This window comes from Haliotis asinina, chromosome 9 (genome assembly GCF_037392515.1).
Source record: "Haliotis asinina isolate JCU_RB_2024 chromosome 9, JCU_Hal_asi_v2, whole genome shotgun sequence".
In the NCBI taxonomy this organism is placed as follows: domain Eukaryota; kingdom Metazoa; phylum Mollusca; class Gastropoda; order Lepetellida; family Haliotidae; genus Haliotis; species Haliotis asinina.
Window position 1 is genome coordinate 39,135,366 of NC_090288.1, and position 12,610 is coordinate 39,147,975.

At 37.2% G+C, this 12,610-nt stretch overlaps 1 protein-coding gene across 2 annotated transcripts in view; it reads right to left on the reverse strand.

Moving 5' to 3' along the window:
* LOC137295852 (ataxin-7-like protein 1) overlaps positions 1-12,610 on the reverse strand; it is a 38,340-nt gene that overhangs the window by 13,812 nt on the left and 11,918 nt on the right. For both annotated transcript variants that reach the window (XR_010957607.1, XM_067827406.1), the window contains exons 4-5: positions 1,225-1,860; positions 525-607 (exon numbers count right to left, since the gene is read on the reverse strand). Coding sequence is in view for 1 of the 2 variants with exons in the window: in XM_067827406.1 (XP_067683507.1) it covers positions 525-607; positions 1,225-1,860 (719 nt within the window). In the remaining variant the exon portion in view is untranslated. The remainder of the gene's footprint in view (positions 1-524; positions 608-1,224; positions 1,861-12,610) is intronic.

Consider the following 12,610-nt stretch of genomic DNA (forward strand, 5'->3'; position numbering starts at 1 on the left):
AAAGTAACATTGTTGACATGGTATTGATTGCATTCATGCAGATGTAAAGACGTATCAGACAAGATATGACTGCTACCATGTCATTCAGGTAATAATGTGCTATATTCTAAGCAAACAAGTACAATTCAAAACATGCAGTTTGCTAACAGATATATGGAATCTAAACACTGAAATCTGATATTTCCAATATTTATTGGTGGTACGCACAGATGAAAATATCAACTTCTAACCCTTCTTTATGTCACAAATATTGTTTGTTAGACACCATCAGTTAGACACCATTCTCTGCAATATTTCAGTTATTTAGTGGCAATCTGTACATAATGGACCAAACAATCCAGCAATCAAAGCATAACCTTTGATCTAGCAATTGGGATACAATAACATGTCAACCAAGTAAGCTAGTCTGACCACCCAGTAACTCTTAGTCGTGTCCCACGACAAGCATGGGCTACTGAAGACCAATACTAACCCGCATCTTCACGGGTGTGAGAAACACTGAACAAGTGCACCGTGATATTTACCTTACAAGTGAGAGACCGAGTACATTGTTTAGCAATGTCAGGAATCCAGCACCCACAATGTTTGTCAGGGTCAAACTCACGATCTGGAAATTACAACAAAATTGAAAATATTCATCTGAATGAAGCTAACAAGCCTGAGGTAGGCTGAAAAAATGTTAAGTTTTGAGGCCTAAACAATGTTCAGACCAGGAAGATGACACAGGGATTTTGTTCCAGAGGTCCTTTAAGTTCCTTATGAGAACCCACACATTCAAATTACAAAGAGGATCTTAAGGAACCCACTGCTGATAAGCCAAAGAAATATTTTGGTTAAAAATTAGTCACAACTGTTTATTGATCCCTTTAGAGTATTGTCAGTCAGTTTGTCAGGAGCAAGTCAGAACACTAGGAGCAAGTGAAAATAGGAAATAGGCACTCAGCAATATTCCAGCTATATAGTGGCGGTCTGTAAATAATCCAGTCTGGACCAGACAATACAGTGATCAACATCATGTGCATCGATCTATGCAAATGGGATATGATGACATGAGTTGACCAATAGTGAGCCTGACCATACGATCATATTAATTGCCTCTTGTGATAAGCATGGGTTACTATAGATCAGTTCTATCCTGGATCTTCACAGGTCGTATAAATAAACAGGCTCTGTCTGAAGGACATGACACACTAAATTGCAACCTTAACCCAAATGATCCTTTACCTTTGCATGGAAGAAATTTCCTCTCCTTTGGAGATTTCTTGTTACTGGAGGGTGGAGTGACTATGGAAGGGGGTGGTGTAGGTGTCGGAGGGGGCACCGAGGGGGCGGCAGGCGTGACAGTCGTCATTGCAGAGGACGGTGTCACAGTGGTAGTAGCACTTGGAGTCATATTGCTGCTGCTGATGGAGCTCTTCGATGTTGTAGTAGTAGTAGTGACAACAGACACCACACTTGCATGAGTAGGTTGCGATACTGGGGGAGTTGGGGGTGTCGGGGCACCACTGGAGTTGGCCTTCATAGTTCCGTTGGTGAGCGCTGGTTTGGTACCAGACTCAGGGGCCACTGACAGAGTTCGTTTGGCCAGCTGTTCAGGTATTCGTTCCATTTTCACCACTGGCATTGTGTGAGATTTCTTCATTGAGCTGCTGCTGCTGCTGCCCCCTGAGGAGTTGTTGCTCTTGTTGGACAGAGAGGCCATCTTAGGCACAAGGTTGGATTGTGGAGGCTGTTTCAGGCTGGCCTTGGTCAGAGGCTTACGACCTTCCTTGACCGGTGTGTCACTGCCAGTCTTGGGGAAGTCAGCACCTATTGCAGCCTTGATCAAAGCCTTACTGTCCTTCAGCCCATGGCGATTCACTGCAATAGATAGATATGTTCATATTATCTATTTAGATAAATTAGACAATTTACGACTGATTAACAGCCAATGCATATGAAACCGTACTCTTCAGTTTCAGGGGTAGTATGAATCAATCTACCCTATTCACCCGGCACTACGGAGGACCTTGACAGTTTGCAACCTCTGACATTAGTTTTCAGCTATTACCATCAGAAAAGGGTTTTTTTATATCATTTATTTGTTGTTGAGAATATGCTTTTTTTTTTTATCAATGAAGTGGAAAAAGACCTAAAGATATATCCTAATGGTGGTAAATTCAGAATAACAAGACCTTTACAACATATTCGTAGTTCTTAAGCCAACAAGAGTTATGGCCCTTCCAAAATAGATTGATAATGTTCACGTGACAACAGTCATGGCAAACTGTTCGCATCCCAAACTACAATGAAGTAAAAATGCTATGTTCTGTTTTCAGATCAACTATATGTGTATCATGACATTTATTAGAACTTGGCACCTAAATGGGTACTAACAGTGTTGTAAACTCTCCAAAATTTCAGCCAGACAACTAGTCTGGTAACTCTCAAAAGTTACCAGACTGGTTGGAAAGTTGCCAATCCAGAATTTTCTGGATTAAGAAAAATAATAAGATGGTAAATAAGAGGAGGTAAACTGCTGAATGTTTTCAGTTCTGTTTCAGTCAAGGCGTTAGTCATTATAACGCCAAGGCCTGTCCAAGACCATACGGCATGCAACTTTTTAAAACTGACCATCTGGTTGCCAAACAGACCGTCCCTGATGGTCAGGCAGGCCAGAGTTTGCAACACTGGCAATATATTCTTCATACAACCATCTGCTAGGTGGCTTGAGATAAGACCACATAAAATATTGATACAAACAGGCCTTACCTTACAAAACAAAAAGCTGTGTAAACAAAAGGCTTTCAGCAAAAATGACCATATCTTTGTAAGTAAGTGATTAGAATAGATGGAGACAACATGAGGATGTATTTGCAGGAATGCAATTGTTCGCTGTTGCTCTATGAACAGATAAACAACGTGTACTACATTCCAGCTACAGCATGTGACAACTGACCTGAAATTGACTTTATCTGATAACTGACCTGAAATTGGCTTCATCTAACAACTGACCTGACATTGGATTCATCTGACAACTGACCTGACAGTGGCATCATCTGACAAGTGGCCTGACATTGGATTCATCTGACAACTGATCTGACAGTGGCATCATCTGACAAGTGACCTGACATTGGATTCATCGTACAAGTGACCTGACATTGGATTCATCTGACAAGTGACCTGACATTGGATTCATCTGACAACTGACCTCATATTGGCTTCATCTGACAAATAACATGACAATAGCTTCATTTGACAATTGACCTGACATTGGCTTCATCTGGCAACTGCCCCAACAATCATTGCAAAAGTAAGTCCCATACAATGATGTTGACCCTATCAACATCTGAGAAACAAATGCTCAGTAGAATTCAACTTCTGTCATCAGTCTTAAACCTGGACATTTTAGCTGTCCTCCCTAAGAGAACATCTGAACCTTAATTTTGAACATAGGAACACCACATCATGCTTACACTAAAACCTTACTTTGCTTCTTGTAACCGCAGCTTCCTGTCACTCTTGAGCCATGTGAGTCTAGTATCTCCTGTATTTCCACAGATGACAAATGAATCTCACAGGACAGCTTATAACACTATTCACAGAATCTGTTGCAACTTTATAATTCATGAGCAGGTAAAAATATGCCAGTAAGACAATCTAAGAGAACACAGCTTGTTAATTAGAACTGACTGGGTATCAGTTTTGATGACATTTTATTCCTTATTCCTTCCATTTATCACCCCGACCTTCAATAAAACTCTGCAGAGTATCCTGTTGTGCTAGGCTTACAGCACAATTATTGATTTTTGTTAAGTATGTATCAGTGCGTGATTTGTACTACATGTGAAACCGATTTCATTCCAAGAGTACACTTCATCTCTGATGCTCCATGTACAGAACCATGTAGGAACATTCCAAGAGCTGTTGAATAATCCAGTAGAATGTAAACATTTTGGAAATATGATGTGTTCTGTTATGTAAACCCGAACTTAGTGATCTTCTAGCTATATCATGGTGGTCTGCAAATAATCTAGTTTGAACCATACAATCCACTGATTGACATCCTGAACACTGATCTACACATATGGTTTCTTTGGTTTGTTTTCAGGTAACTTTTGTCATCATTCTCTAGTAGTCAAACAAACGCATGATTGCAAGCATGAGCATTGGGATACACACTTAGGATAAGATGACCTCCAATTTACAAAGACACTAAGCATGACCACCTGGTTTACGTTGTGTTTTAATGACAAGCATGGGCTATTGTGGATCTGCAATCTTACCCTGCGTTAAGAAGTCAAATCTGGACCAGACAATGTATGGTCTTGGACAACAATCAGTGTCATCTGGATTGGACAAACACAATCCTGTCAAGTCATCAACTCCGAGGCCTCTATCCTCTGACAAAGAACTGTCACAACTACTTGACACTTACAAAATCTGTAAGAGGCGACTAACAGGATCGGGTGGTCAGGTTCGCTGACTTGGTTGACATGTCATGGTATCCCAATTGCGCAGATTGATGTTCATGTTATTGATCACTGGATTGTCTGGTCCAGACTTGATTATTTACAGACTGCTGACATATAACTGGAATACTGCTGAGTGCAGCATAAAACTAAACATACTCACTCACTAAAAAGAACCATGACAACCAACATATCTTTACAAAGACCCAATACCTGTTAGGATCAGTGTTAATTTTTTTTTTTTTTTCTACTACCCATGCTGGACATAATGTTGAATGAGCAGGATCTGGTAGTTCGATTTCTTAGCTTGGTTACAATGTGTCACCATATGCTTATAATGTCAATCACTGGATTATATATCATGTATTGCTGGAACACAGTGCAGCATTAAACAACAAATACACAAATACAAGCACTCAACTACTTTCAAAGCCTTGTATCTCTTCTACCTTCAGCACTATTAACCTAGAACCCAATAATCATAGTAATTTCCTAACAAACAGGAATAATTCTGGATTTTTAAGCTCTTTCAATTATTCATAGTTATAACAGGTTGGCAGATGGCTTCAGTTTCATTTGTGGGCATGTTACGCTAATTGCACATGTTCACCAGACTGTGGCTACAGAAAGACACACTGTTAACAATGTTGTTATTTCAAAAAGGTAATTCTGTGGTGGACCTGTTTTGTTTAGCTTGACAATAAAAAATGATCATGAAACTATATACATGTACATTACAATTTTTCGATTCCTAAATATGTCAAGCAAAATATTCATTTTCATTGATAAAAATGTATATTCTCTTTTGTGTAAAGTTCAGTATACTATATGTTTGTTTGTAGTGAGTATGTTGGGTTTACACTATGTTTGGCATTATTTAAGCAATATCACTGCGGAGGACACCAGAAATGGACTTCACACATTGTGCTCATTTCAGGATTGGCTCATCGGCATGACAAGCAAACACTTTAACCACTAGGCGATTCTGTTGTCCTGTATTACTGACAGCCAAGTGTCATCTGGGCCTGTTTTGTTTGGTTGTTGTTTAATGCCACAGCTATGTGGCAGCAGTTCTGAAAATAGCTTCTCTTGGACCAGATCATCAAAAGATCAACAGCAAATGAGCATCAAATCTACACAACTTGGATATGATGGTTTGAACAAGGTCAGGATGCTTGACCACCTGATCCGGTTAGTTGTCTCTTATATTAGTTACAACAAGCATAGGTGACTGAAGACTGATGCTAGCCTGGATATTCACAGACAGCATCAAATGCGAAGAAGACTGGAAGTGATGTAGGTGTCAGATATTTGCCCTTTTCATTAAAAAAACAAACCCAGTGATCAACAAATGTTAGGGTAAAGAGCAAATGAACCTTAGAGCATAAATGGTATGGACCAGGGTTTAAAACCTTGATATCAACAATGTAGTCAGTGATAGCAAGACAAAGTTATATCAATCTTCAAAACTAGTAATAATTCAAAGTGAAGTGCTATTCCTCAGAAAGTAACTGGTATGCAGGCAATGCTATAGAAAATGCTCAGGATTTCATGGAGAATGCCAGCAAAACTACCTGTACAGGTTTAATCAGTAAGAGAACCTCGCAAGACAATAGTGTTATGTCACTGGAGGTATATAACCAACAAAAACGACTGATGCAACATTTCAGCAATTTAGATGATCATACTCCCTGTGCACCTATCAAAAACCACCGGTGTTACAGTGACAATAGCACAATTCATTACATCACAGCGCTCTAAGTCCTGCTGTCTGAGGAGGAGGGGACTGCACCTCTGACCTCCACCTCTCCTGGCTGATGCTCTGTCCTCTAGATACAGGATTTTTTTATTATTTTTACCGGATTAAACATTTTCATCACTGACTGATCACAAGACTAAATAACTGTGATCACATGTTTTTATTTACCATGATGCAGTCTTAGAAACATCTACTTCAAAAACTTCTAAAATTTGAAGTTGAACTTCAAAGGCTCTCTGAAGATATTTTCTTGTCTTAATCTATCAAAATCAAGTTCTGTCCACATTTGCATGTATTTTACACAATATTACACAAATCATTGCAAGTTGTCTGGTAATGTTCATTCCCAATGGGAAATTTAAAGTTATTTTGAAAGAGGAAACATACTTAAGAACATTTTAGAAGTGACTTTTTGAGGCCAATAAAGAGTAACCTAACATGGCATTTTGCTGTCTCAGAACCTTCAACCAATGCATGAACAGTTCAATCTCATAGGAAACAGAGCTCACATCATCACAATCACTATCATTTTTCAGTTTTGGAAAATTCATAAGGATCAATGTGTTAATGTTTGATCAGTCCTGAAGTGCAAAACAAAGAAAATAAGGAAAATATGCAGATGGAGAAATGAAGGCAACTCACACTGTAGAAATCATCCTTGCACAACCGATCACACAATACAAATACCAGTTTTGCCAGCTGTGCACATTTCTGTTTCGTTTGACTGAACACTATTTCAAACATTTGGAAGAAACAGGTCCTTGAATTTTAACCCCCCAAAACAAAACTCACTCAGGCAAGGATGGACGCTCTAATACAGACAACAGTGTTGAAAACATGACATAAATTTGTTTTGAGAAATTAGATTCCATTGCATCAACAAATCTTTCCTAGCAGTTATGTCACAATATCAAACGTTATGCTGAATTATGTATTCTGAAATTAGCATAGCTACAGAATTTTTTAAAAAAAATCTGTATTTCATTTGTACTTCTGAATATTCATGAACACAAGCATCATAAGAATCCCTAGCTGACAAATAACCACCAAGTACAAGGCTACTTGAGTACAGAGCTGGTACGTGTACATTTAATTAGGACTGCAACAAATTTACTGTGTTGTGAATAAGATACATATCACAAAATTTCAGAACTCTTGATAAGCTTTTTGCAGTCTGGGTATTTTACCTATGGAATTTGAAGTAAGTATGCACTCAAATTTTCCAATAACCACATTTTTAAAAAAACGTGGATATTTTTCAAGGCCATATTATTTAAATCTTTAAAAAGAAAACTATAACCAGTTATTTGTACATACGTTGTGTATGTGGTCATTGTTTAAGAAGATATACAAGAAATATGAAATTAATCTTAAGACAAGCGATATCACAGGAAGACTTTTTTTAAAAGAATTAATCAAAATGAGTTTTACAAACATAACCAGCTGTGTTTCTTTATGTAGTTCAGAAAGTGTAGTTACATAGTGAAGACTGTTTAATAATCTACCTGATCCACTCGTAACATTTGGCAGTTTGCTACTTTTTGCTATGCATTTGTTTTTCATTGGAAAGTCTGGGTATGGAAGTCAACAACTAACCAAAGCATTTCTGTCATTTCCTTTGCGCATTTGGGATGCTACAGATATATTTTAGAGTGTATTTTGGAAATTTCAATGCATATGTTAAGCTGATATGCATCTTATCTGAACTTGTGAATATTTGGTTAGTGAATGTGAATATTATCTATAGTTGTGTTGTTCAATAACTCCAGTCAAACAATAACAAAATAAATTATTTGACTTGTTTTACTTTGGTGACCATGCTACTTTATCATGACTACATTACAGTCAAATCAGTTGGTTTGCTGTTTAATGACACACTCAGCAATATGAACCAGACAAACACTTAATCAACAGCATGGGCTTCGATTTACACAACTGTGATTCCATGACGGTTCATGGCCGGGAAGGGTAAAATCGTGACACCTCTTGGTTCAATGAACGTAGCCTTTATGGTACTGCCAATGCAATGTTATGGCTGAATGAACATGGCACGTCCCACTAAGAGGCTCTGACAAATTACAGAGAAAACAGGATTAAGTGGATGTTCTTTACTTTTGGCACATATAACAACATAAATAAAGTTATCCATACATTTTTACCTCTTTTCTTCGTATACATTTGATTGAATTCGTCTTTTAATTGCTATCAGCTATGGTAAACCACATTTCTGTCCATCTGTCTTCGAGTTTAAGACAATTAGAGAAGTTCAGACACAGTGCCAACTTGATCATCTTGTGGTAGTCTCAGAAAATCCACACCTATCTTTATGGTTTTAGGTGAATTTGGTAGAATCCAATTATATATAAGAATCCATGTCAACATGTCCTATTGGCATGAACTCGCATCTACTGAGACGATCAAACTATCTCATGTTTTATACCAATACATTAGCCATGACTATGAACAACATCCTACGGCATACCCTTCGTTACACTCCATAAAACAATTATTTGACAGAATTTGTTTAATATATAAATAACTCTTTCAGCATTTTCCATTTTGTTGATGACTAAATTAGTTGATGAGGAATTCAATTATCCATTTAAACGTATATGACATAATTCCTACAGAAAATCATTCATCCCCTAAATTTATTACAACTGGGCAAATTTATCAACACATAACAAGGTCATGTCGTCTGTCAATTTTAAGGTTGTCAAATGTTTATCACCATTTACCTCTCACTTTATATATACTGTTACATTAATTTAATAACTCATCATCATAGCGCATGTTTATATTTATGTACATTTGTTAATATTGTACATTCTTTGCTCTTGTAGAACCGATGTTGATTTATGAGAATAAAGAAGTTTAAGTATAAAGTTCAGAAGAAGCGAAGGTTATTACTATGAATTCTCTCCACCCCCGACATGGATTATGCTTCCCGGCACCTGATCTTTAGCTTTGGCAGTACTTCCCTAATTAGCTCTCTCGGGGGGAAAACCAAACTATACATTTTAGCCTTCCAGGGACATCTGAAACATAAATTTTAGCTTTCCCAGTACGACACCTCCATGACATGTGTCAACTTGGAAAGGTATGTCAAAATAAACAATTTTTTAAAGCTTTATGAGAATATCACTCCCAAACACTAGCAGTGGTTTCAGTGACAGGTGGACAATTTTGTGCGATTATGTGGCATTCTGATGATGCCAGGTATCATTTGAAGAGCATTTGGGATGTTCTGACTGTGTTCCAGGTGTGTTCAAGGTACATACAAGATGGTTTCCAAATTCAATCGAAATATTCCAATATATTTGAAACATGTTCTACTTAAAAATCCAGAAGTATTCGAGATACATTACAAGTCATTAGAGACATGCTTACAGAATTTGGAAGTGGCTTGTCTTTTCTATTCAGAATACTTAAAATGCAGGTTGCTTACAATGCACCTCATATGCTGTTCTATATTTTTTTCACTTCGATTGTACCTTGAAAGTTAACATGTTCAAAACATTTGGGCAAGCTACAAGAATTTACCTGAACAGTCGGAATGCATTTGGAGTGCAGTAAGAAGTTTTAGAATTCAGTTTGAATTTTGAGTAATCTCCAGAAATTTTCATTCCATCTCACTGATTGCTGGAGATGAACTCCCACCAGATTTCCACAGGTACGCTACTATCAAATCATATATATATATAACAGCGTTGACTATCTTCCTGAGTGGCATTGATATAGTCCAGTTAGCACATTTCATATATAAATAACATTCAAGTTCATATGTTCAATTTATGTAGTAGCAAATATTGAACTGAAATTAGGAATGGATATGGTTCGTTTCACTGCATGTGTCAGTGAATCAGAACAGCAGTACTAAATATACACAGTGATGGTAAAAACAAGGATGCACATGAAAGTTCAAGCGTTGCTATAGCTTTTTTCCCCATGTTTCCCTGCCTGCATGCTTTGTATGATTAGTATGTTTAGTTTCATGTCACTTATATCAATATTCCAACAATATCACTGTGGGGCACACCAGAAATGGTTTTGCACTTTGTATGAAAGTGGGGAATCGAACCTGGGTCTTCAGCATGACGAGCAAACACATTAACCACCAGGCTACCCCACCGACCCTACTTGATACTGTCATCCACAGGCAGATCCACCTCCTCCATCCTTCCTTTTCATCCGAAACTATAGTATATGATCACTGTAACTCTCGTGTAAACAAGTGATTATGAACTGTGCATCCCCACTTTCTGTATGATCACTTTCTCAAAAAGCTGTATCCGTTGCTGCCATTGTATCCCAATTGTGTAGACTGATGCTCATGACGTCGATCATTGGATTGTCTACCTCAGATTTAATGTATTTACGCCACCATTCACCTGCACATGAAGGAGCAAGCAAACACTCCAAAACATTGTTGTTATTCACAACAAAAAAGCTGACATCCACAAATCTTGCTTTTTTTCATACATTCCACTTCCAAATGCCTTTCCAGCTTCATATCAAGATTTGCATTCATCATACCAGCTTCTAAATGCCACTTCAAGAAGTTATACTCTGAATGTTGGCATTTCAAAGCAGATGTTTGGAGCATGTGTCCACATAAACAAAAATCATATCATATGAAACCTATGTCTTTTTCTTAAAAGATAAGTTTCCTGAAAATATATACCAATCCCACAATGAAATGACAGTCTTCTCCTGAAGATTTAACACTGTAACACTTAGCAAAATAAGAAAAAGACCCTAATATTTATCTGTCTGCCTGAGTAAACTCATCTTATTATCTAACTCATCACAAAGCCATGGCTGTACAAAGCAATGACTTTAACCCAACAAAAGAGCTACTACAGTCTGCATGCACTGTGTAGACAGGAGGTGAGCCATGACAATGGCAGGTGTGATGGAGCTATGTTGATGGACTGAGTGGACATGGAAGACATCATGCATGGTCACTCATGCAGTACTAACAAGGGGAGAAAGGAGGGGAGGGTAGAGACAGTAAGGGGAGAGAATAAAAAAAAAGAGGGTGAAAAGGTCACACCTGAATACCTCTCCTCACATACACATCTGCTCACTGCAGGAAGTGACTAGATTTATTTTTATATATTTTTTTTTAACTCATCCCGGAAGTCTCCTGAAAGTAGGTCAAATTGAGGAGATTGTCCACTCCCCTGACAATGTGTGGGTTTTATTCTTTAGGGGAATATTTTCATTCATAATCCTATAGCTGACTATTAAACACCCATAAAACATCAAGATTACATTACTGAGAAATAGATGATTTGTGTCTCACTAGAAAAAGTCTTTCGTTATAAAATGTCTACAGGAAAGGAAAGAAACATGTTATTGCATTACTCAGCACTATTTTGTATACCATATGACAACTAGCAATGTCAGCTCACTACCTAGACAGGTATTTACATAAGCAAGGTTTGCTTTGTTATCAATCCAGATATCTTTGGAAATAATACATGACTTTTCATGCACAATAAAAAGTTACCAAATTGGTTTTATGACAAATCTTTGGAAATAGAAATATGTTTACACCAAATGACTTTCATGTTCAACTCAAGTTCCAAAACTGTTATACCATCCATCTTTGTAAATACAAATATGTTTATACCTAATGACTGTTCATGTTCAACTCAAGTTCCAAAACTGTTATACCATCCATCTTTGTAAATACAAATATGTTTATACCTAATGACTGTTCATGTTCAACTCAAGTTCCAAAACTGTTATACCATCCATCTTTGTAAATACAAATATGTTTATACCTAATGACTGTTCATGTTCAACTCAAGTTCCAAAACTGTTATACCATCCATCTTTGTAAATACAAATATGTTTATACCTAATGACTGTTCATGTTCAACTCAAGTTCCAAAACTGTTATACCATCCATCTTTGTAAATACAAATATGTTTATACCTAATGACTGTTCATGTTCAACTCAAGTTCCAAAACTGTTATACCATCCATCTTTGTAAATACAAATATGTTTATACCTAATGACTGTTCATGTTCAACTCAAGTTCCAAAACTGTTATATCATCCATCTTTGTAAATACAAATATGTTTATACCTAATGACTGTTCATGTTCAACTTAAGTTCCAAAACTGTTATATCATCCATCTTTGTAAATACAAATATGTTTATACCTAATGACTGTTCAAATATAATAAAAAGTTACAAATCAGTTGTATCGTCATACACCCAAGAGGCTTCCATAGATTAACTCACTTGGGTGACTGGGTTTTACTTGACAAAAGTTCCATAATAAACCGTCTTGGATCATGTTGATCTATTATGAAATACAGCACTCAAATGAGATTCCTTCCATTGTCACGTTTAACTTCCTCAGTTGACACTTTCTGAGAAGTC